The sequence below is a fragment of the Erythrolamprus reginae genome, chromosome 6 (assembly GCF_031021105.1).
Source record: "Erythrolamprus reginae isolate rEryReg1 chromosome 6, rEryReg1.hap1, whole genome shotgun sequence".
Classification (NCBI taxonomy): domain Eukaryota; kingdom Metazoa; phylum Chordata; class Lepidosauria; order Squamata; family Dipsadidae; genus Erythrolamprus; species Erythrolamprus reginae.
This window is the reverse complement of record NC_091955.1, coordinates 95,403,170-95,428,926: the sequence shown is the minus strand read 5'-3', so window position 1 is coordinate 95,428,926 and position 25,757 is coordinate 95,403,170. Positions and strand designations below refer to the sequence as shown.

Below are 25,757 nucleotides of genomic sequence, written 5' to 3'. Positions count from 1 at the left end.
AATGCCAGCTGGGTGACTTTGGGCCCATGACCAGGAGACTGTGAGTTCTAGTTCTGCCTTAGGCATGAAAGCCGGCTGGGTGACTTTGGGCCTCAGAATCAGGAGGTTGCGAGTTCAATCCTAGGTAAAAACAGAAGGTTGGGCTAGATGACCTGCCAGGTCCCTTCCAACTATGTTAATTTGAATAAGAAAACTGGCTGACTTTGGGTCCATCACTAAGAGACTGTGAGTTCTAGTTTTGCCTTAGGCACAAAAGTTGTCTGGGTAATTTTGGGCTAATCCCTCTCTGTCAAGGCAATCCATCTCACAAGATTGTTGCTCCGAGAAATGAAGATTAAGTATGTTTGCTACTTGGTTGGTTTATAAAAACTAAACGGACCAAGAATCAAACAAACAAACGGGATGCATTGCCTCACCTGACTTCCAGGTGTAAAACAGCAAGCAGGAGTCTGCCATCTCCTGGAAAGATCGAGCCAGATCGGTGAGGGTGTGCAGGATCTGTTCGGACACTGCTGGCAGATCGGCTTTGCCGTGAGCATCCTGGGCAGGAGAGGCTGGAGACACAAGAGGAAAAGCAAATGGCACGAAATTACGGGACAAAATTTAAGACACGGTTAAAGGAAACAACAGAATGCGACAGATTTAAGACTAGAGATATACTTTTGTAATAAATACCTAGAGGGTCTAGGCATATAAGGCCTAGATATAAAAATCACTCTTCTAGCGTACTGAACTTCCGAACTTTGGCTTGAAGGATAGTGGGCCTTGCCAGGAAGGAATTGCAAAAGAGGAGTAAAACATGTTTATGTCTTGTATTAGGGATGAAGTAACCCCATACTCCCACCCAAGCAACAATCAAGGATAACATGACAAAGTGAGTTAGTTAGTTTCGAAGAACTATGATGAAATGAAGCAAGAACAGAAAAACAACTCCATATGTGGACAAATTATTTATTTATTTATTTATTTATTTATTTATTTATTCATTCATTCAGTCATTCATTCATTCATTCATTCATTCATTCATTCATTCATTCATTCATTCATTCATTCATTCATTCATTAGATTTGTATGCCGCCCCTCTCCGCAGACTAATGGACAGGAAGGAGGGGTGTAAACAAAACATAAAAAACCTATATAAAATGATCCTTGTAGTTGGGTACTTTACCTTCAGTGGCACATGGGTACCCTTCCCGTGACCATTCCAGGTCCCTGTATGACCATGCCAGTCAAATGTGTTCTATATTTTCTATATCTTTCTATGTTTTATATTATGTTGTTAATAAAGACTTTTCCTTTTATTCTCTTGGTCTGGGGAATTTTTCTAACAACTTATTATGAATAATTAGAGAACATTATACTAAACCTTCCGTCCCCTGTCCTAATGTTTATCTCTTACTTGTATCATTTATATAGATATTGTTATATCTTTGGATACCACCAATACGTACTTGACTGACTGACGGACTAACTAAACTAACCAACCAACCAGCCAAACAAACAAACAAAATCCTCCAGTGATGAAGCTCCTACAGCTTCTGGTGGCAAGCTGTTCCACAGGTTAATTATAATAATAATTAATTAATAATAATTTATTAGATTTGTATGCTGCCCCTCTCTGGAGACTCGGGGCGGCTCACAACATAACAGCAATACAATATAAATACAAATCTAACGTTAAAAACTTTAAAAATAATTTAAAATACATTGTTATAAAAACCTATCTTTTACACAATCATACACACTCAGTTTGACTGAACATAAACATAATAAAGGTCAGCGTAAAAAGGGAGGAGATTAATCCCCCCATGCCTGGTGGCAAAGGTGGGTCTTCAACATTTTACCGAAGGCGAGGAGGGTAGGGGCAGTTCGAATCTCCGGGGGGAGTTGATTCCAGCGAGCCAGGGCCGCCACAGAGAAGACTCTTCCCCTGGGCCCCGCCAGACGACATTGTTTTGTCGATGGGACCCGGAGAAGGCCAACTCTGTGGGACCTAACTGGTCACTGGGATTCGTGCGGCAGAAGGAAGTCCCGGAGATATTTTGGTCCGATGCCATGTAGGGCTTTATAGGTCATAACCAACACTTTGAATTGTGACCGGAAACTGATCGGCAACCAATGCAGACTGCATTGATAAGTGTTGATAAGACATGGACGTATCTGGGAAAGCCCATGGTTGCTCTCGCGGCCGCATTCTGCACGATCTGAAGTTTCCGAACACCAATTGCTCTCAATGTCAGGAAATTTCTCCTTATTTCTAGGTTGTTTCTCTCCTTGGTTAGTTTCCATCCATTGCTGCTTGTTCCCGCCTTCAGGTATTTTGGAGAATAGGCTGACCCCCATCTTCTTTGTTGCAACCCCTTAGATGTGTGAACTTTAGAATCCCTCAGTCACGCAAACCGAAGGCCTGGCCCCATCATGCAAACCCCCATAACACCAATCAGGTTTTCAGAAATATTTCTTTCCCCTTTTCAAAATCATATGCAAAAGCTTTTTCTCTGTTTTTACCCCGGGCTGTTTTGGCTATTGACATTCTTTCTTTATTTCTGAACGATTTCTTTGGTCCTTTCTTTCGTGGCTTTTAACTACCCGCTGAGCTCTGTTTCCTATTCAATTTATGGATTTTATTTCATTGTTAACCCACCCACTAACAGGCCAAGCTGCAAAGCCGCCTCCTAAAATTGGAAGATTAAATGGGAACAGCATCGGCAAAGCTTAAAAATATGACTTTGTCATTGTGGTTCCCAAGGCGAACTTAGAAATTCAAGGTGATCGCACCTGGCCTAATTCACAGATGCATAAACCATCTGCATTTGCTCCTTATTACCTGAGAAGGCTGTTTACTCTTAGACGTTTTATCCCCAAACCCATCTGGATTTCGATTCAGACTACAAATTAACGGAATCAAATAGAATAGAATAGAATAGAATTTTATTGGCCAAGTGTGATTGGACACACAAGGAATTTGTCTTGGTGCAGATGCTCTCAGCGTACATAAAATAAAATATACATTTGTCAAGAATCATGTGGTACGACACTTTATGATTGTCATAGGGGTCAAATAAGCAATGAAGAAACAATATTAATAAAAATCTTAGGATATAAGCAACAAGTTACAGTCATACAGTCAACATGGGAGGAAATGGGTGATAGGAATGATGAGAAAAACTAGTAGAATAGAAGTGCAGATTTAGTGGAAAGTCTGACAGTGTTGAGGGAATTATTTGTTTAGTAGAGTGATGGCGTTCGGAAAAAAACTGTTCTTGTGTCTAGTTGTCTTGGTGTGCAGTACTCTGTAGCCATGTTTTGAGGGTAGGAGTTGAAACAGTTTGTGTCCAGGATGTGAGGAGTCAGTCAATATTTTACCCGCCCTCTTTTTGACTCGTGCAGTCTACAGGTCCTCAATGGAAGGCAGGTTGGCAGCCGTTGTTTTTTCTGCAGTTCTGATTCTCCTCTGAAGTCTGTGTCGGTCCTGTTGGGTTGCAGCACCAAACCAGACAGTTATAGAGGTGCAGATGACAGACAAATGAAGTTAGAAGGGATCTTGGAGGACTTCTAGTCCAACCCTTTGTTCAGGCAAAAAATCCTATACCATTTTCGACCAATGGCTGTCCAACCTCTTCTTAAAAACCACCCAGTGTTAGAGCATTTACAACTTCTGGAGGCAGGTTGTTCCGCTGGTTAATTGTTCTCAATGTCAGGAATTTTGTTCTTAATTCTAAGTTATTTCTCTCCTTAGAAACCTAGAAACCTAGAAGATTGATGGCAGAAAAAGACCTCATGGTCCATCTAGTCTGCCCTTGTACTATTTCCTGTATTTTATCTTAGGATGGATCTATGTTTATCCCAGGCAGGTTTCAATCCAGACTGTACGAGCTGCAGGGTGAGACTTCAGGCTGGGATGGGGGCCTTCTCGTCCCTTTGGCCAAAATCCCACCGATTGAGTCAGGACACCGGCTATCATCCACGATAAAGAGCTGACTGAAGACTCTATTAGGTTTTAAAAAAAAAAATATTTTAATTTTCTGCATTCATGTTCTTTACGGGGTGCACGTACGCCCTGGTTAATGAATTGTCTGGTTAGAACTGCCTGGGGTGGTTGGGAGGGGGCAGGTTCTGAGCAAAATTTCATTCAGGAAATTCCGGAGTGGGGAGGGGGAGACGAAAGGTCTGGTTTTCCATTTGTTTCTGCCCCCTGTGAAAGGGCGAAGAAAGGGAGGATTGATGGTGAGGAAGAGGAGAAAACAGGAGGGAGGGAAGGAGGGAAGGAAAAAGAGAGGGAGGGAGGATAAAGGAAGGAAGGAAAGAAAGGAGATGACGGAAGGAAGTAGAAAGAGGAAGGAGGGAAGAAGGGAAGGAAGGAAAAAGAAAGAGAAGAGGGAAGAAAGGAAGGAGGGAGGCAGGGGGGGAAAGGAAGAAGGAAGGAAGGAGAAAAAGGAAGGAAGGAGGAAGAGGAGAGGGAGGGAAGGAGAATGAAGGGAAAAAGAGGAAAGGAGGATAAAGAGAGTAAGGAAGGAAGGAAGAAAGGAAGGAGGGAAGGAAAAGAGAAAGGGAGGAAGGATAAAGAGAAGAAGGGAGGGAGGAGGAAAGGAAGGAAGAGGAGGATGACGGAAGGAAGGAGAAAGAGGAAGGAAGAAAGGAAGGAGGGAAGGAAAGGAGAAATAAGAGATGGAGGGAGGATAAAAAGAAGGAAGGAGGGAGGGAAGGGAGGAGAAACAGAAGGAAGGACGGAAGGAAGGAAGGACGGAGGGAAGGGGACGATGAAGGGAGGACGGATGAAGAGGAAGGAGGGAAGGAGGGAGGGAAAGAGAAAGAGGAGAGAGGGAGGGAGAATAGAGAAGAAGGAAGAAAAGGAAGGAAGGAGAGAAAGGGAGGGAGGGAAGGAAGGAACTCAAAGAAGTCTCTCTTCCACCCTCCAACATCTTTTATTAAACTGCAATTTGGTTTCAAGCCGGATTTTTAAACAAATTTAGTGTCTGCCTGACCCTCAAACCGCCATAGCAACCCTTAGCTAATGTTAGTATTTCACTGCAGCCATAAATGTGGAATTTAAGGGCAGTTCTTTTATGCCGTTCCCTCCCCCTCTCCCCTCCACCTATTATAATTTTACACTCATAAATTTCCCATGTTTTTTTCTTTTCCGGCGGGTTTTTTGACGCCATGGATACATAGGAGAAGTAACCAAGAATTCTCATCCGCGGATAATAAACCTTCCAAGCCGACATTCAATTCTCTGCACTTTCTTATTCAGCTAAAAACCAGAAGCCCAATCCACTGGAATACCAGAGCCGGTTCTGGTTCCGGGGTAGAAATGCAGATGTACAGATCAGGTGGCAGTGAATTCTAGCCCTGCCTTAAATATGAAAGATGATTGAGTGACTATTAGCCAATCACCAGGAGACAGTGAGTTCTAGTCCTTCCTACGATATGAAAGACAGGTGAGTGATTATCACCCAATAACCAGGAGAGATTCCATTATCACCCAATTGCCTCTTCTCAAGAACCATTTTACACTTACAAACCCGAGCCTCCGAAACTGGAACCAGAAAAGGCAGGAAGAAGCCTCTGTGGGGTCTCTCTAGGAATCTCCTGGGAAGAAACAGGGCCAGAAAAGGTGGGGAGATGCCTCTGTGGGGCCTCTCTAGGAATCTCCTGGGAGGAAACAGGGCCAGAAAAGGTGGGGAGATGCCTCCGTGGGTACTCGATAGGAATCTCCTGGGAAGAAACAGGGCAGAAAAGGTGGGGAGATGCCTCCGTGGGTACTCTCTAGGAATCTCCTGGGAAGAAACAGGGCCAGAAAAGGTGGGGAGATGCCTCCGTGGGGCCTCTCTAGGAATCTCCTGGGAAGAAACAGGGCCAGAAAAGGTGGGGAGATGCCTCCGTGGGGCCTCTCTAGGAATCTCCTGGGAGGAAACAGGGCCAGAAAAGGCGGGGAGAAGCCTCTATGGGCCTCTCTAGGAATCTCCTGGGAGGAAACAGGGCCGGAAAAGGCGGGGAGAAGCCTCTATGGGGCCTCTCTAGGAATCTCCTGGGAGGAAACAGGGCCGGAAAAGGCGGGGAGAAGCCTCTATGGGGCCTCTCTAGGAATCTCCTGGGAGGAAACAGGGCCGGAAAAGGCGGGGAGAAGCCTCTGTTGGCCTCTCTAGGAATCTCCTGGGAAGAAACAGGGCCAGAAAAGGCGGGGAGAAGCCTCTATGGGGCCTCTCTAGGAATCTCCTGGGAGGAAACAGGGCCGGAAAAGGCGGGGAGAAGCCTCTATGGGGCCTCTCTAGGAATCTCCTGGGAGGAAACAGGGCCGGAAAAGGCGGGGAGAAGCCTCTATGGGGCCTCTCTAGGAATCTCCTGGGAGGAAACAGGGCCGGAAAAGGCGGGGAGAAGCCTCCGTGGGGCCTCTCTAGGAATCTCCTGGGAGGAAACAGGGCCTCCACCCTCCCTGTGGTTTCCCCAATCGCACGCATTATTTGCCTTTACATTGATTCCTATGGGAAAAATTGCTTCTTCTTACAAACTTTTCTACTGAAGAACCTGGTCAGGGAACGAATTAAGTTCGTAAGTAGAGTTGCCACTGTATTCGGGTGACCAACACTGGATGCAGTCATCTAGAAGTACGACGGACTTAAGGATGGCTACCCCTTGATCACCGAGAAACCTTCGCGCATCACACTGCTTCGTGCTCCCTCCGAGTTCCTAGCTGTGCCAACAGTTGTCACCTTTAATTGCTTGATAAAACAGCAGCTGCTCTTCCCCACCAGCCCCACCTCACCCAAGGCAAAACCTGCCTCATCCATTTATTGTACAAGGAAATCAGATGTTTTTTGCCTTCCGCTTCAACAGTGCACGTTCACATGGAACAGAACTGGGATTTTTTTTTTTTTTCATTTGGTCTCCATAGTCCATCAGATTGGAGGCGCCTTTTTTAGATTTGGAGAGAAATGTGCTCAATAGCAATCCCCCACCCCACTCCAAAATTGTCTGCAGATAATAACACTGCTAGGAACCAAATCTCTGCGTGGGTGGATGGATGGATGGATGGATGGATGGATGGATGGATGGATAGATAGATAGATAGAGATAGATAGAGAGAAAGAAAGAGAGATAGATAGAGAGATAGATAGAGATAGCTAGTTAGATAGATAGATAGATAGATAGATAGATAGAGAGAGATAGAGAGAAAGAGAGATAGATAGATAGATAGATAGAGAGATAGCTAGTTAGACAGATAGAGAGAGAGAGAGAGAGATAGAGATAGAGATAGAGATAGATAGATAGAGAGAGAGAGAGAGAGAGATAGAGAGAGATAGAGAGAGAGATGAGAGGGAGAGAGAGAGAGATGATAGATATATTAGATATAGATAGATAGATAGATAGACAGATAGAGAGAGAGAGAGAGATGAGAGGGAGAGAGAGAGATGATAGATATATTGATAGATATAGATAGATAGATAGATAGATAGATAGACACACAGAGAGAAGATATAGATAGATGATAGATAAATAATGAAAGATAGATATAGATAGATAGATATAGATGATAGATGACAGACAGACAGAGTAGGGAGGTTCTTGACTGAGCTATTTGCCAAAGTAAATAATATTTATACGCTTAATGTATTTGGTTATCTGAAATACTACTTGTATCTCTGGGCTATCAGCTGGATGTCTGCTACCTCCACGTTCCCTCTGTGCATCCTTGGTAACTCAAGGGTTACTCCGCATACTACTTAACACTTAACAGAAACTCTTTTAGAAACAGTGCAAAGAGGCTAAAAAAAGGAATGAAAGTTATTGCCCGACTCGTGTTTTGCAGAAGCGAATTCCTTACTTAAGCCCGGGATTTCCGTGGGGATTTGAGCCCGTCATTAAGCTGTGGAGCAGGTGTTGCCTGGAGTTTTCAGTGTCCCCTTTCCCTCTCATCTTCTTGACCTTCTGCCGTGACCTTCCACCTGGGAAGCCTTCCGGCTTCACCTTGGCTGAGACCTGCTGGATTTTAGCAGTCCTGGGAGGATCGTTTGATGGCTGAAGGCCAGGTGGAACCAGAGGGAGGGCAGGAGAAGGAAACCCTTGGTCATCTTCTTTCCTTTTTCTAAACGATCCTTGCATTACTTCATCTGCTTCCTATGCTCTGCAGACCTCTCGCCACACTCCTTTCCAGGCCCTCAACTAATCCAGCAAACAGATCTTTCATGCTTTCTCCCAAGAATTGGGTCCAGGTCTTGATGCATTGCTTTTGTCTTCCTTCCTTCCTTCCTTCCTTCCTTCCTTCCTTCCTTCCTTCCTTCCTTCCTATCATCCATCTATCCATCCATTCACTCATCTACTATGTCCCTACATACCTCTCCCCATCCATCATCATCATCATCATCATCATTGTCTGTCTGTCTACTTACCTATCTATCTACCTACCTACCATCTATCATCTTTTTTTAAATAAAATATTTTTATTGATTTTTATAATATAAAACTCACCCACAATATATGACATATAACATGTGCTCAGTGATTGTGCCCATCACCATACAATCAATCATACCCCACCACCAGTTGGGGGCATTTCTTGTATAAATAATTTAAACCCAAGAGTGAAATATTTCTACCATCTATCATCTCTCTAGTCATGTACCTACGTCTATCCACCTATCCACCTATCCATGTCCATCCGTCCATCTAGTCACTCATCTACTATGTACCTACCTCTATCCATTCATCATCATCACCATCATCATCATATCTATTTGTCTATCAAGGTGGTGCCGTGGATATTGCCTATCTGGACTTCAGCAAAGCCTTTGATACGGTTCCACATAAAGAGCTGATAGATAAATTAGTGAAGATTGGACTTAATCCCTGGATAGTTCAGTGGATTTCAAGCTGGCTGAAGCATAGACATCAGAGAGTTATTGTTAATGGCGAGTATTCTGAGCAGAGTCAGGTTACAAGCGGTGTGCCACAAGGGTCTGTTCTGGGACCTATTCTTTTTAATATGTTTGTGAGTGACATAGGGGAAGGTTTGGTAGGGAAGGTTTGCCTATTTGCCGATGACTCTAAAGTGTGCAATAGGGTTGATATTCCTGGAGGGGTCTGTAATATGGTAAATGATTTAGCGTTACTAGATAAATGGTCAAAGCAATGGAAACTGCAGTTTAATGTTTCCAAATGTAAAATAATGCACTTGGGAAAAGGAATCCTCAATATGAGTATTTCATTGGCAGTTCTGTATTAGCAAAAACTTCAGAAGAGAAGGATTTAGGGGTAGTGATTTCTGACAGTCTCAAAATGGGTGAACAGTGTGGTCGGGCGGTAGGAAAGGCAAGTAGGATGCTTGGCTGCATAGCTAGGGGTATAACAAGCAGGAAGAGGGAGATTGTGATCCCCTTATATAGAGCGCTGGTGAGACCACATTTGGAGTACTGTGTTCAGTTCTGGAGACCTCACCTACAAAAAGATATTGACAAAATTGAACGGGTCCAAAGACGGGCTACAAGAATGGTGGAAGGTCTTAAATATAAAACGTATCAGGAAAGACTGAATGAACTCAATCTGTATAGTCTGGAAGACAGAAGGAAAAGGGGGGACATGATCGAAACATTTAAATATGTTAAAGGGTTAAATAGGGTTCAGGAGGGAAGTGTTTTTAACAGGAAAGTGAACACAAGAACAAGGGGACACAATCTGAAGTTAGTTGGGGGAAAGATCAAAGGCAACATGAGAAAATATTATTTTACTGAAAGAGTAGTAGATCCTTGGAACAAACTTCCAGCAGACGTGGTTGGGAAATCCACAGTAACTGAATTTAAACATGCCTGGGATAAACATATATCCATCCTAAGATAAAATACAGGAAATAGTAAAAGAGCAGACTAGATGGACCAAGAGGTCTTTTTCTGCCGTCAGTCTTCTATGTTTCTATGTTTCTATCTATCAAGTCATCCATCTATTATGTATCTAACTATCTGTCCATCTATTTCTATCTATCTATCTATCTATCTATCTATCTATCTATCTATCTATCTATCTATCTATCTATCTTATCTATCTATCTATCTATCTATCTTATCTAATTTATCTTATCTATCTATCTATCTATCTATCTTATCTATCTATCTTATCTATCTATCTTATCTAATTTATCTTATTTATCTATCTATCTATCTATCTATCTATCTATCTTATCTATCTATCTATCTATCTATCTATCTATCTTATCTATCTATCTATCTATCTATCTATCTTATCTATCTATCTTATCTAATTTATCTTATTTATCTATCTATCTATCTATCTATCTATCTTATCTATCTATCTATCTTATCTATCTATCTATCTATCTATCTATCTTATCTAATTTATCTTATCTATCTATCTATCTTATCTATCTATCTTATCTAATTTATCTTATCTATCTATCTATCTATCTATCTATCTATCTATCTATCTATCTATCTATCTATCTATCTAGTCATCCATTATGTACCTAACTATCTGTCTATCCATCCATGCATCTATCTAGTGATTCACAACTGCAGAAAGGTTGTAAAAGGAGGCAAAACTCACTTAACAATCGTCTTGCTTAGCAACAGAAACATCGGGCACAATTGTAAGTAGAGGACCACCTGCAACTGAAATCCCCACTGGTGTATCTCTGTGTCCCCAGAGGGGGGAGGGGGGGCTGTCACTTACTGTGGGACGACGGAAGGCTGGAGAAAGTGCTTTTCACCCGTCCCGACAGCCATTCCAGGCTTTCGTGCATGTTGGCCAAAGCCTTCAGGTCACTGACGTCCCGGAGAATCTCTTGCTGGGGGATCAATTTATCCCCCAGGTTCCCAATCAGGACTTCCGACTCTTTCCCAAAGGCAGTCCTAGGAGAGAAAGAGAGCGAGGTGTATGTCAATCACACAGAATAGCATCATTTATTTATTTTTATCCCACCTTTATTATTTTTATTATATGTAGAAACATAGAAACATTGACGGCAGAAAAAGACCTCCTGGTCCATCTAGTCTTGATGGTTAGCACCTGGTTAGGGCTGGAAAGAAACTTATTTGGAGCAAGTAGAGCAATGAAAAAAGGCCTGCAAAGACTTACGGCTGGAAAAACATTCTTTGGAGAGAGTAACGATGAAAGAGCCTGCAAGGAGCGAGGTGGGAAGATCGTTAGCACCTGGTTAGGGCTGGAAAGAAACTTATTTGGAGCAAGTAGAGCAATGAAAAAAAGGCCTGCAAAGACTTACGGCTGGAAAAACATTCTTCGGAGAGGGTAACAATGAAAGAGCCTGCATGGAGCGAGCTGGGACGATCATTAGCACCTGGTTAGGGCTGGAAAGAAACTTATTCGGAGCAAGTAGAGCAATGAAAAAAAGCCTGCAAAGACTTAGGGCCAGAAAAACATTCTTTGGAGAGAGTAACGATGAAAGAGCCTGCAAGGAGCGAGGTGGGAAGATCGTTAGCACCCGGTCAGGGCTGAAAAATAAAAAGCTTTGAAAAAAGCTACATTCAGAGTATAAGATACACCCAAATTTTCACCTTCTTTTAGGGAGGGAAAAGGTGCATCTTATACTCCAAAAATACGGTACTTGCTCAATCACATCTCCTTTCCAATTACTTTAGTTGGACCCAACTGCATTAGCCGGATCAATTTCCTTCAGGAAATATTTCCAATTTTATGAGTCTTTACACCAGGGGGAAAAAAATGATGAGTATCCATGATATTATTTGGATGTTTCCATCATCCATGGCTCAGCTGCTGCAGACAGTCAGTCTGTGGAAGGCATAAATAGTAGCCCTCGACTTACCAGTCCAACTGAGCCCACGATTTCTGTTGATACGTGAGACAATTGTTACGTGAATTTTGTCTCCTTGTACAACGGCAGTGCGGTTGTTAAGTTAGTCACATGTCTGTCCCGTGAATTTGGCTTCTCTTTTGACATCGTTGGCCAGGAGGTCTAAAAACGGTGACCTTGGGACACTGTGACCGACATATATATGAGCCGGTTCACATCTTTCTGAATTTGGATGAGATGACCACGGGGATGCTGCAATGGTCATGGGTGTGAAAATGGTCATCAGTCACTTTTTTCAGGGCTGTTGTGACTTGAAACGGTCGCTAACTAAACTGTCATAACTCGAGGACTATCTGCAGTTTGAGCTCTACAGATGTGAATCTATCATATTTTTGGAGTATAACACACACCTTTCTTCCCCCACAAAGGAGGCTGAAAATTTGGGTGCATCTTTTTTCTTTTTTTAAAATATATTTTATTGGTTTTGCACATAGAGTTACATAAAACAAACATAAAACGGTGCACAGTGCATGTGCCCATTACCCGACTGACAATCCCACCATCACCAATTGCGGGGGGTTCAAATATTACTAGTTTATACATATATATATATATTTAATTTCCTTAGCTCTACTTTGCATTTGTTATTATTAAAAGAGTGATTGGAGTTTATAGCATTTTATTTATTTTGTTCTGCACTTCCTTCCAAAGTTTCTGAACTTCAACACACTCCCAGAACATATGCATAAAAATTCCTTTTTTTTTGGCAACCATGCCAACAATTACCTTTCCCTTTCCCCTGGAAGTGTGCAAGTTGTGCTGGTATATAATATCATTTATGTAAAATTTGGGTGCGTCTTATACTCCAAATGTTGTGGAGGGTGCAAAGTATGAGCTGGGTAGCTTGGAAGAATAAATCTTTGGTCCCAGCAACCAACTCAGATTGAATCCTAGAACAGCTGTGTTTCAAAAACAAGCCATTACGTTCTTCTACAGGGGAAAGGGAAGTCCGATCAATGTCCAGTTTCAACCCTACAGCAGGTTGGCTCCAGATGGTATAGAAAGGGTAGGAATTCCTTAACGTAATTTTCCTAATGGGCTCCGGTAAGCGGTAATAACCAGCCTCTCGTCCATCACCAGGGACTTCTAAAACAGCTTAGTATCTTCCAAGAAGCTTTCCCAGGTATCCCGAGGGAAGGAAGAGGTCATCGGCTGGACCACGGAAGCGGAGGAAATTGATTCGGTGGTCAGACGGTCCCAACTGAGTCGTCTGCCTAACGCCAGGCCCGTTAGGAACCAACCCTCAAAGAAAATTGTTTAGCAGTTCAGCCCGATTTCACTGGTCTACAGATGATGGGAAAGGATCGATCGCTTTTCCCATCATCTGTGGACCAGTGAAATTGATGACCATCAAAATCTTCATTTTACATATCTTGATTGTCAGAAATAAGTTCATTTCTGAAGGTAGTGTCACAAGCAGATGGTTTGTAACCACGGGAGAGGCTGATGTGAGCCATAATCAGCATGTAATCATGGGTTTGTTAATTGTGCTACAACCTGATTGGCTGTATCCTATATAAGGAGGACCACCTTTGCATGGGTGTGGTTTGTTACAGAGTGGTTTTGTTACAGAGAGTGGTTTGTAGTTTAGTGGTTAGTGTTCAGTGGCTGCAGTGGTGGATTTAATAAGAGTATTATAAGAGTTATAAGAAAGTATTGTATGATAGTTTATTTAGAGAAGCAGTTTGATACAGAGAAGTAAATATACAGGGGCTGGACAGAAAAATGTAAACACTTGACTTTTTGGCATCATAATGTTTGAACACGTTCAAATCAATAAAAACTTGACATATTTTAATGTTTTTTTTAAATTAGGCATAATAGCAGTGTTCCAAGAGAGGAGGGTCTGCCACAGAGAGGAGGGTCAAGTTATCTTCCAAAGCACCAGAAGACCAGAGAAGGAATAATGGATGGAAACAGACCAAAAACATGTTCCCTGGGGTCACATGCCCCCCTGGCATTGCTCCGCGCCCCTTCAGGGGCCCCCACCCCACTATTTGAAAAACACTGTGCTATGGGGAAGAGACAAATGCTGAATTGGTAGAGTTTGGTGTGCCAGTATGGACATTTGGAGTTCGTGGAACCAGAACCTTCTTCCTGACTTAGTGGACTCGTGGTTTGTTCCTTACTTCGTGGCCCGCCATTAAGAGGGTGGGAATCCAGGTTAAACTGTGACATACATCCATGGATGCAAGGAGGAACCCACCTGACGAAGTCTTCTTCTTCCTCTCTTTTAGGTCTCAACTGCTTGGGCTGGGCCATGTTGCTCCAGTTGGGAAGAGACTTCAAGAGTCTGGTGATGTCGTCGTCTTTGGCCCAAGAGGCGCTGATCACCATTTTGTCATCTGACTGGACGATGCTCCTAAAATAATAATAATAAAAAAAATAGCAGAGGACAGTTTGGAACAATGATGGCGAACCTTTTTTTTCCTCGGGTGCCGAAAGAGCATGAATGTGCGCTATCACTCATGCGTGAGTACGCACACCCATAATTCAATACCTGGGGAAAGCGAAAACAGCTTCCCCCACCCCACGGAGGCCCCCTGGAGGCCAGAAACGGCCTGTTTCCCAACTTCTGGTGGGCCCAGTAGGCTTGTGTTTTGCCCTCCACAGGCTCCAAAAGCTTCCCTGGAGCCAAGGGAGGGTAAAAACACCCTCCCCATCCCCTGGAGGCTCTCTGGAAGCCAAAAACGTCCTCCAGAGCCTCTCTGTGAGCCAAAAATCAGCTGGCCGGCACTCACATGCACGTTGGAGCTGAGCTAGGGCACCCGTGCCATAGGTTCGCCATCACTGGTTTAGAAGAAGAAAGCTGGTTTGGCCAAATCCTGTAGGCAGTCCTCGATTTATGGCCGCGATTGAACCCCAAATTTACCGTTTGCTAAGCAAGACAGCTATTCAGGGCCCGCGCCCCCATTTTAGGACTGTTTGGACAAAGCTGTTAAGGGAACCTGGCTTCTCCCTTTGGACTTTGCTTGGGGGAAGTCAGTTGAGGTGGTCACATCAGTGATGGGCCGCTACCGAAACATTCAGGGGCTACATTCCGGTAGTGATTTTTGGGATGTGCAAGCAAGCTGCGCATTCCAGTTCCTGAGGCGCATGTGTGAACCCCCGGGCAATATTTCGCTTCTGTGCATGTACAGCAAGTGAACTTTCATGCGAGGACACTCCACACCGGCAAACTATTTACTAAGTCTGCACTACTATTACTACTACATTTGCAGAATGCAGCTGCGAGAGCAATCATGGGCTTCCCCAAATATGCCCCATGTCACACCAACACTCCGCAGTCTGCACTGGTTGCCGATCAGTTTCCGGTCACAATTCAAAGTGTTGGTTATGACCTATAAAGCCCTTCATGGCACCGGACCAGAATATCTCAGGGACCGCCTTCTGCCGCACGAATCCCAGCGACCAGTTAGGTCCCACAGAGTGGGTCTTCTCCGGGTCCCATCAATTAAACAATGTAGCTTGGTGGGACCCAGGGGAAGAGCCTTCTCTGTGGCGGCCCCGGCCCTCTGGAACCAACTCCCTCCAGAGATCAGAATTGCCCCCACCCTCCTTGCCTTTCGTAAGCTCCTCAAAACCCACCTCCCCCTGGGCCTCTACAGTTTATGCATGGTATGTTTGTATGTATGTTTGGTTTTATAAATAAGGGTTTTAAACTGTTTTATTATTGGATTGCTATATATTGTTTTTATCACTGTTGTTAGCCGCCCCAAGTCCACAGAGACGGGCGGCATATAAATCCAATAAATAAATGAATAAATAAATAAATAAATAAATGAATGAATGAATGAATAAAATAAATAAATAAATAAATAAATAAATAAATACTATTTCTTTCTCATCATTCCTGTCTCCCATTTCCTCCCACTTATTGCTGTATGACTGCAACTTGTTGCTTGTATCCTTAAGATTTTTATTAATATTGATGGTTTCTTCATTGCTTATTTGAATCTTATGACAATCATTAAGTGTTTTTTAACTCATGATTCTTGACAAATGTATACAGTGGTACCTCTACCTAAGAAGGCCTCTATTTAAGAACCTTTTTCTACTTAAGAACCCGAGCCCAGAAAAATTTCCCAGGAAATTTATGAGCGTCACAAAGACCCGGCCAGTTTCCTGCCATTCCCCCTTTAATCCCGGCCACCTTGGGCTTTTCTGGGCTGCCAGAGGAGCCTTTCGGTGGCGCTTAAGGAGGCTTTGGCAGCCCAGAGTGAACGGAGTGTTTTCCTTTCTCTGGGCGCTTGGAGAGGGAATAAACCTCTGCTAGTGCCCAGAGAAAAGAAACACTCCCTTCGCTCTGGGCAGCGACTGTCCTCCTCCTCTTCTTCCTCCTCCTTCTCCCACCCAAATCCCGAGCTTTTATTTCTTTCCTAATGGGTTTGCACACATTATTTGCTTTTACATTGATTCCTATGGGAAAAATGGCTTCTGCTTAAGAACTTTTCTACTTAAGAACCTGGTCACGGAACGAAGTAGGTTCGTAAGTAGAGGTACCACTGTATTTTCTTTTATGTACACTGAGAGCATCTGCACCAAAGACAAATTCCTTCTGTGTCCAATCACACTTGGCCAATAAAATAATTCCATTCTATTCCACTGGACTGTTCGCTAATGTTACATTTACAGAAATATATAAGCCTGGAAATACAAATCTCCCCCTGCCTCTTTTATAAGCTGAGAAGCTAGGGAGGGTCCCTTCTGATTCCCCCCCCCCTCTCCTATCTGACTCTTCTATGCAGCTAAAGGTCTCTTATTTGCAAGGAGGGTGTCCATTCGCACCACATTCCAGGTGAGTCATACCTGTTAAATCTCAAAGGTGGTTCCCCCCACCCCCCACAAAAAAGGTGACTGGACTTTCTTTATTGTTCGTTGAAGATGTTTCGCTCATCATCCAAGAAGCTTCATCGCTTCTGGCTGAATGGCGAGGGAATGCAAGGCTCTTTACTACAACGGTCTCTACATGGGGCTACCTTTGAAAAGTATTCGGAAACTTCAGATCGTGCAGAATGCGGCCGCGAGAGCCATCGTGGGGCTTCCTAGATTCGCCCACGTTTCTGCAACACTCCGCGGCCTGCACTGGCTGCTGATCGGTTTCCGGTCACAATTCAAAGTGTTGGTAATGACCTTTAAAACCCTATATGGCATTGGGCCAGAATACATCCGGAACCACCTTCTTCCCACAGAGTTGGCCTTCTCCGGGTCTCGTCGACCAAACAATGTCGTTTGGCGGGCCCCAGGGGAAGAGCCTTCTCTGTGGCGGCCCCAGCCCTCTGGAATCAACTCCCCCCAGAGATTAGAACGGCCCCCACCCTCCTTGTTTTTCGCAAATTACTCAAGACCCACCTTTGTCGCCAGGCATGGGGGAGTTAGGATATTCCTTCCCCTAGGCTATTAAAAGTTATGCATGGTATGTTTGTGTGTGTGTATGTTTGGTTTTTATAATAAGGGTTTTTAGTTGTTTTATTAGATTGGATTGTTACATGTTGTTTTTTTGTCATTGTTGTTAGCCGCCCCGAGTCTGGGGAGAGGGGCGGCATACAAATCCAATAAATAAATGAATGAATGAATGAATGAATGAATGACATCATGCAGTCCGAACCGAAGAATATTCTCGGATGAGGAGTGAAATGTCTTCCAAGGAAAAACAAAGAAAGTCCAGGTTTCTTGGGGGGGGGGGGGAAGCACCTCTGGAACCACTGGATGACCAAGAAACTCCATCGTCCTACCTGTAAGCCGTACTGCAGGTGTCCTTGTATTCCTGGAGTTTGACACACACCATGTTCAGGAACTGGTCTGAGTAGGCGCTCAAGTCGTGCATCAAATTCATGAGGTCCTGGACCGTTTTTTCCACAATGACTGTGCTCTGCGGAGGAGGAGAAGAAGAAAAAGTGCATGATTTTTTCCTTGAAGGAAGGAAAGCCATTATTTTCAAGTCGTTTCGGAGCAGAGTCAAAATGGGCAAACAAGTGAGCCAAGCCTGTTAGTATACTTTATGTAAATATGTAGGGTGTTGATATACAGAAGCTAACAATGTAGGTTTAAAACTGTACCTTTAAGAGTCATTTGCTGGTTGGCCATAAGGGGGAGCCAACGGTGTTCCTCTTGGAGGGGTTTATACAAGACAGTTATATTTGCTGTGTGTGTATATAATGCTGTGTGCGTTATAACCTGATTTGTAAACCATTATTAGGATTATATGTGTATGATATTTGGACCGTGTAACTACTAGTGCTTATTTGCCTATTTGTATAGAATAATATTGTTCTATTTTGTCCTGATTCATTCACTGAGTAACCCACATTACTACATTAACTCTACTTAAGGTTTGTTTAAGGTTTATTACCTAGACTTTCTAACAAAGCCCATGCAGGCAAGTCCTTGACTTACAACCATGACTGAGCCTGAAATCTCTGTTCTTAAGTGAGACATTTGTGAAGTGAGCTTTGCTTCACTTTACGACCTTTCTCGCCCCTGTTATTAAGTGAATCACTGCAGTTCTTAAGTGAATTGTGAGGTCATGAATTCAAATCCAGCTTCTCCAAATGACTTTTGGGGGTTTTTGGGAAGTGAGCTGAACTATCGTAAATATATGACATTTATCCCCACGCCCCCTCCTGATTTCTGATCATGTAACTGTGAGGATGCTGCAATGGTCGTTACGACTGATCACAAATCTCTTTTTTTCCAGTGTCATGGTCACTTTGAAGGATCGCCCGAGAAACGGTTGTAAGTTGAGGACTACCTGTTTAAGGACAAAATAGTTTTGACTTGGGGGAATTCTGATGTTTTATATTTATGTTGACAGCAGCAACACCACAAAAATGGAAGTATAGTTTGATTCCCAGCATGGACGAATGGCTATAGAAGTTCCTGGTTTCCCCTGACTTTTTTGAAATTATTTTTCTAGTTTGTATTTGGATAAATCAATGAAAAGGTTTCAGAAATAAAGGAAGGAAGGAAGGAAAGAAAGAAAGAAAGAAAAAGGAAGGAAGGAAGAGAAAGAAAGGAAAGAAAGAAGGAAAGAGAGACAAAGAAAGGAGGGAAGGAAGAAAGAGAGCGAGAAAGAAGGAAAGAGAGCGAGAAAGAAAGGAAAGAGGGAAAAAGGGGAAATGAGAGAAGGAAAGAAAGAAAGAGAAAGAGAGTGAGAAAAAGAAAGAAAGGAACAAAGGAAAGGAAAGAAAAAGAAAGAGAGAAAGAGAAAGGAAAGAGAGGAAGAAAAGGGAAGAGAAAAAGAAAGAACAAAAGAAAAAGAAAAAAAGAAAGAGAAAGAATGAAAGAGGGAGAGAAAGAATGGAAATAAAGGATGGAAGGAAGAAAGGAAGAAAGATAGAGGAAGAAGGAAAGAGAGAGAAAAGAGCAAGAATGAAAGAGCGAGAAAAGAGACAGAAAGAAAGGAAGGAAAGAGGAAAGAGAGAGAGAACAAAGGAAAGAGGGAGAGAGAAAGAGAGTGAGAAAGGAGAGAGAGAGAGAAAGAAAGAGAGAAAAAGAAAGGAAGGAAGGAAGTCTTGGCAACTGGCTTTCTATGTTGCCTTCAAGTCCTCGGAGTGGAAATTCTATCCAGGTGTGACAGACAGGTGAGTGGTCCTTCTCCCTTTGCCCCCCCTCCCCAATCACGGCCCATCACCGCAGACACTTCTGCATTTGAAGTTTCAAAACCTCATCAAAGTGAGGCCTCCTCTGTTACCGTTTCCCTAAACCGGCTTCTGTCTCCGCATTGATTTTAAGATTAAAGTGCTGGCAAAAGGCCCCGGATCCATAATCCTGTTCCTGCAGATGGAGTGGTGAGTGACAGGAATCAATTCTTCTCGCCCTCCTGTTAAAAGGCATCGGGCAGAGTATCTCCGGGTTTTGTGTGTGTGTGTGCATGGCTATTGGGCGTTTTGCACGCGGATCACGACGCTCATACGGGGCTTTGAAAGCATCAGAGTTGGGAAGACAACAGGGTCAACGCAGCTAGTTCTCGACTTACGATGACGGTCCGTTCAACGGCCATTCAAAAGTTACAACATCACTGAAAAAAGTGACACGTGATTAAAATATAGCCATCCTAAGATAAAACACAGGAAATGGTATAGAGGCAAACTAGATGGACCATGAGGTCTTTTTCTGACATCAATCTTCTATGTTTCTATGTCAGGTGGTAGGGAAAGCAAGGAGAATGCTTGGCTGCATAGTTAGAAGTATAACAAGCAGGAGGAGGGAGATTGTGATACCACTGTATAGAGCGCTGGTGAGACCCCATTTGGAATACTGTGTCCAGTTCTGGAGACCTCACCTACAATAAGATATCGATAAAATTGAACGGGTCCAAAGACGGGCTACAAAAATGGTGGAAGGCCTTAAGCATCAAACTTCTCAGGAAAGACTCCATATTCCATATTCTGCATTTCATATTCTATATTCTACATTCCATATTCTATATTCCACATTCCATATTCTATATTCCACATTCCATATTCTATATTCCACATTTCAAATTCTATATTCCACATTCCATACTCTATATTCCGCATTCCATATTCTATATTCCATATTCCACATTTCATATTCTATATTCCACATTTCATATTCCATATTCCACATTCCATATTCTATATTCCACATTTCATATTCTATATTCTATATTTCATATTCTATATTCCACATTCCATATTCTATATTCCACATTCCATATTCCATATTCCACATTTCATATTCTATATTCTATATTCCACATTCCATATTCTATATTCCACATTCTATATTCTATATTTCATATTCTATATTCCACATTCCATATTCTATATTCCACATTTCATATTCTATATTCCACATTCCATATTCTATATTCCATATTCTATATTCCACATTCCATATTCTATATTCCATATTCTATATTCCACATTTCATATTCTATATTCCACATTCCATATTCTATATTCCACATTCCATATTCTATATTCCACATTTCATATTCTATATTCTATATTTCATATTCTATATTCCACATTCCATATTCTATATTCCACATTCCATATTCTATATTCCACATTTCATATTCTATATTCCACATTCCATATTCTATATTCCACATTTCATATTCCATATTCTATATTTCATATTCTATATTCCACATTCCATATTCTATATTCCACATTCCATATTCTATATTCTATATTCCATATTCTATATTCCACATTTCATATTCTATATTCCATATTCTATATTCCACATTTCATATTCTATATTCCATATTCTATATTCCACATTTCATATTCTATATTCCACATTCCATATTCTATATTCTATATTCCACATTTCATATTCTATATTCCACATTCCATATTCTATATTCTATATTTCATATTCTATATTCCATATTCTATATTCCACATTTCATATTCTATATTCTATATTCCATATTCTACATTCCACATTTCATATTCTATATTCTATATTCCATATTGTATATTCCACATTTCATATTCCATATTCCACATTCTGATCTAATCAAGTGGAGTGCATCCATTTTTGGGGGAAGCTTTCCCCTCTGGCTCCCTTGTAGACGGGGCTTCTCCCGGCAGGGGTCTCCGCTGACCCACGATGGAAAGGATTTCCTAGGGGAGGGGGTGCAGCAAATATATAAATCACTGTCAGAGGAGGGAGCCCACAGTTTGACCCAGCAGGAAGGCGTGATACATTCAGATTTGTTCCATTCCACGTCGTGTCACTTGCCGTCCACGGGTGAACTGCGCAGTAATCAATTAGGTTGACAAGATCCCCTACAGATCCCTGCCATCTACGATGGAGACGTCAAGATGGGGGAGAGGGGAGAGAAAAGGAGCCACAAGCACAGAAAGAAAGAGGTCAGGGTGGGAAATGGGCTCCAGTTCCGATGAGAAAACAAACTTGTGCTTCCTCTTTTAGTCCGAATAGCTAAACAGCAATAGCACTGAGACTTATATTCTGCTTCAAGGGCTTTTGGAGGACTCTCTAAGCCAGTGTCTCCCAACCTTGGCAACTTGAAGATATTTGGACTTCAACTCCTAGAATTCCCCAGCCAGCGAATGGGAAACATTGCCCTAAGCGGTTTACAAAGTCAACATATTGCCCCCAATTATCCGGATCCTCATTTTATCAATCTTGGAAGGATGGAAGGCTGAATCGACCTTGAGCTGGTCAGCATCGAACTCCTGGCAGTGAGCAGTTTGCCTTGCAATTCCGCATTCTAACCACTGCGCTACCTTCCTTCTTTTCCTTTCCTTCCCCTTTTCTTTCCTTTCCTTTCCTTTCTCCTTCCCCTTTTTCCTTTTTTCTCCTTTCCTTTCCTTTCTAGGGGTTGGACTAGAAGACCCCCAAGGTCCCTTTTAGCCCTAAGATTCCATGACTACCTATATCCTGGATACGTCTAATAAAGAGAAGGACCGGGGTAGACAAGATAGCAGCCTTCCAATATCTCAGGGGTTGCCACAAAGAAGAGGGAGTCAAGCTATTCTCCAAAGCACCTGACGGTAGAACAAGAAGCAATGGGTGGAAACTAAACAAGGAGAGAAGCAACTCAGAACTAAGGAGAAAATTCCTGACAGTCAGAACAGTTAATCGGTGGAACAGAAGTTGCCTCCAGAAGTTGTGAATGCTCCAACACTGGAAGTTTTTAAGAAGAGGTTGGACAACCATCTGTCTGAAGTAGAGTAGGGTTTCCTGCCTAAGCAGGGGGGTGGGACTAGAAGACCTCCAAGGTCCCTTCTAAATTACGTCATTCTGTACTCTCTCCCTTGATTGGGAAAAAACCCCATGAAGTGAGATTCTCAAACCAAAATCCCTTTTGGAAGCAGAAGTCTGGATGCCCCTTTTGGAGCAACTGCAACTAATAATAATAACAACAACAGAGTTGGAAGGGACCTTGGAGGTCTTCTAGTCCAACCCCCTGCTTGGGCAGAAGACCCTACACCCCTTCAGACAAATGGTTTTCCAACATCCTTCTGCCACACGAATCCCAGCGGCCAATCAGGTCCCACAGAGTTGGCCTTCTCCGGGTCCCATCGACTAAACAATGCCGCTTGGCGGGACCCAGGGGAAGAGCCTTCTCTGTGGCGGCCCCGGCCCTCTGGAATCAACTCCCCCCGGAGATTCGAATTGCCCCCACTCTTCCCGCCTTCTGCAAGATGTTGAAGACTTATCTATGTCACCAGGCATGGGGGGACTAACTATCTCTTCTCCCACCACCACCTTTTTTTCTCACTGTAATACATGAGAACTGGTGTGATTGTGCAGTATCGATTGTTTTTAATATCTATGGATTTTAAATTTAGCTCTTTTATCTAATATTGGATTTGTACTCTCTATATTATATTATTGGTTTGTCATGTAGACGGTTGAGTGGTTCAGGGTGGGGAATTTGTAGTGGGTGGGACATTTTATTCTATTTTTTTATTCTATTTTTTATTCTATTTTTAAATTTACCTATTCTGATTTTATGTATGGTGGGACTGGTCTCTGGGTGTCACACGACTTTCGTTGCCAATGACAATTCATTGTTTTGACAATGACAATAAATTTATTATTATTATTATTATTGTTGTGAGCTGCCCTGAGTCTTTGGAAAGCGGCGGCATACAAATCTAATGAATCTTAAATCTGTTCAAAAACTTCCAGTGTTGGAGCATTTACAACTTCTGGAGGCAAGCTGTTCCACGGATTAATAGTTCTAATTGTCAGGAAATTTCTCCTTCGTTCGAAGTTCCTTCTCTCCTTGTTTAGTTTCCACCCATTGCTTCTTACCCTCAGGTGCTCTGGAGAATAGCTTGACTCCCTCTTCTTTGGGGCAACCCTTGAGGACCTGTCATGGAGAGGACCATTTATTTATTTTGTCCAATACACAATGAGGATTTTAGTGGGTATATATCTATATACACATAGTAAAATACATGATGAATGCTATAGAGGAGATACTCATAGTAAAATATATCTAAGAAATAATAGAAAAGAAGATATAGTAATAGAACATATCAACGAAAGAACAGAAGAAGAGATATAGGAATAGAAGAAAGGTATAGGAGATATAGGAGAGCAATAGGACAGGGGACGGAAGGCACTCTAGGGCACTTGTACTCGCCCTTTACTGACCTCTAGGAATCTGGAAAGGTCAACCGTAGATAATCTATGGGTAAAGTATTGGGGGTTTGGGGATGACACTACGGAGTCCGGTAATGAGTTTCATGCTTCGACAACTCGGTTACTGAAGTCATATTTTTTACAGTCAAGTTTGGAGCTGTTAATATTAAGCGTGAATCTGTTGTGTGCTCTTGTGTTGTTGTGGTTGAAGCTGAAGTAGTCACCGACAGGCCGGATATGATCTTGTGGGCAATACTTAGATCTTGTTTAAGGCATCTTAGTTCTAAGCTTTCTAGGCCCAGGATTGAAAGTCTAGTCTCGTAGGGAATTCTGTTTCGAGTGGAGGAGTGAAGGGCTCTTCTGGTGAAGGACCTTTGGACATTTTCAAGGGTGTTAATGTCCGTGGAGACCATGAGTCTCCACGGAACAGCGCTGGCATCCTCCCAAAGGCCCCAAATGCTGTCTCCCTGCCCCTCCTCGTTCCTGCAGATGGCTGCTCTTCTCCTACACCCCTTTCAGACTAGAACTGCATCTCTCTGAATAAAGCATTTTCAATTCTGCTTTGCTCTCGTTCATCATTTCTCTTCGCTGCTAATGACAGCCAGGTCACTGTTTTTTTGGGAGGGAAAAACCCATTTAAGCTTTTGCAAAGGCAGGCAGGCTGCAACGGCAGGGAAATGGAAGGCGCTAAAGGGAAAATCTCTAGCCTGGCGCATGGCAGAACGCGGGCACTGCCATCGGCAAATCGCTCATCCATTACCCCAGCGGGCAGCGTTTCCAGGCCCAGCGGGATTCGAATGGGACCCTACTGGGGAAGAGAAATTAACTCGGAATGGAGGTGATCCATCTTCAAATGCTGCTCTGTGGTTTGGAAGAGCTACTTGGCAATGGAAGGGGGAAACGGCCATTAAAAAGGACGCAACGGGCAAGTTGGATAAGTGATAGAATCCGTGGCCTTCCCTCTTCCGCCCACAGCTGGTGACACGGTCAATCCGTCAGAATAGAGTTGGAAGGGAGCTCTGGACGTCTTCTAGTCTAGCCCTCGGCTCCAGCAGGAGACCCGAGACCACTTCGGGCAGTCTTTGCTTAAAATCCTCCAGTGTTGGAGCACTCACTTCTGTCCCACTGATTAATTGTTCTAACTGCTGGGAAATTTCTCCTTAATTAGTTGCTTATCTCCTTCTTCAACTGAGAGCATCTGCACCAAAGGCAAATTCCTCCTGTGTCAAATCACACCTGGCCAATAAAGAATTCTACTCCACTCCACTCTATTCTTCTATATTCTATCCTAAATCTTATTCTAATCTAGTCTGTTCTTCTATATTCTATAAACTGCAAATATTCTATTCTATATAAATATTCTATTCTATTCTAAATCTTATGCTATTCTATTCTATTCTGTTCTTCTATATTCTATTCTATTCTATTCTAAATCTTATTCTAATCTATTCTGTTCTTCTATATTCTATATAAATATTCTATTCTATATAAATATTCTCTTCTCTTCTCTTCTCTTCTGTTCTTCTATATTCTGTTCTTCTATATTCTATTCTATATAAATATTCTTATTTATTTATTTAATTAATTAATTAATTAATTAATTGGATTTGTATGCCGCCCCTCTCTGAGGACTCTATATTCTATTCCTTTCCTTTCCCTTTCCATTCTATAGAAATATTCTATTCTATTCTATATTCTATTCTTCTATATTCTATTCTATATAAATGTTCTATTCTATTCTATTTTCTTTATTCTATTCTTCTCTATTCTATTCTAAATCTTATTCTATTTTATTCTATTCTAAATCTCATTTCTATT

General features: G+C 42.5%; 1 protein-coding gene across 1 annotated transcript in view; it reads right to left on the bottom strand.

Moving 5' to 3' along the window:
• The window catches only part of EXOC4 (exocyst complex component 4), a 289,610-nt gene that overhangs the window by 29,284 nt on the left and 234,569 nt on the right, over positions 1–25,757 (bottom strand). The window contains 5 exon segments of the mRNA XM_070754459.1: positions 417–438; positions 441–554; positions 10,679–10,857; positions 14,044–14,199; positions 17,573–17,709. Of these exon segments, the coding sequence (XP_070610560.1) occupies positions 417–438; positions 441–554; positions 10,679–10,857; positions 14,044–14,199; positions 17,573–17,709 (608 nt within the window).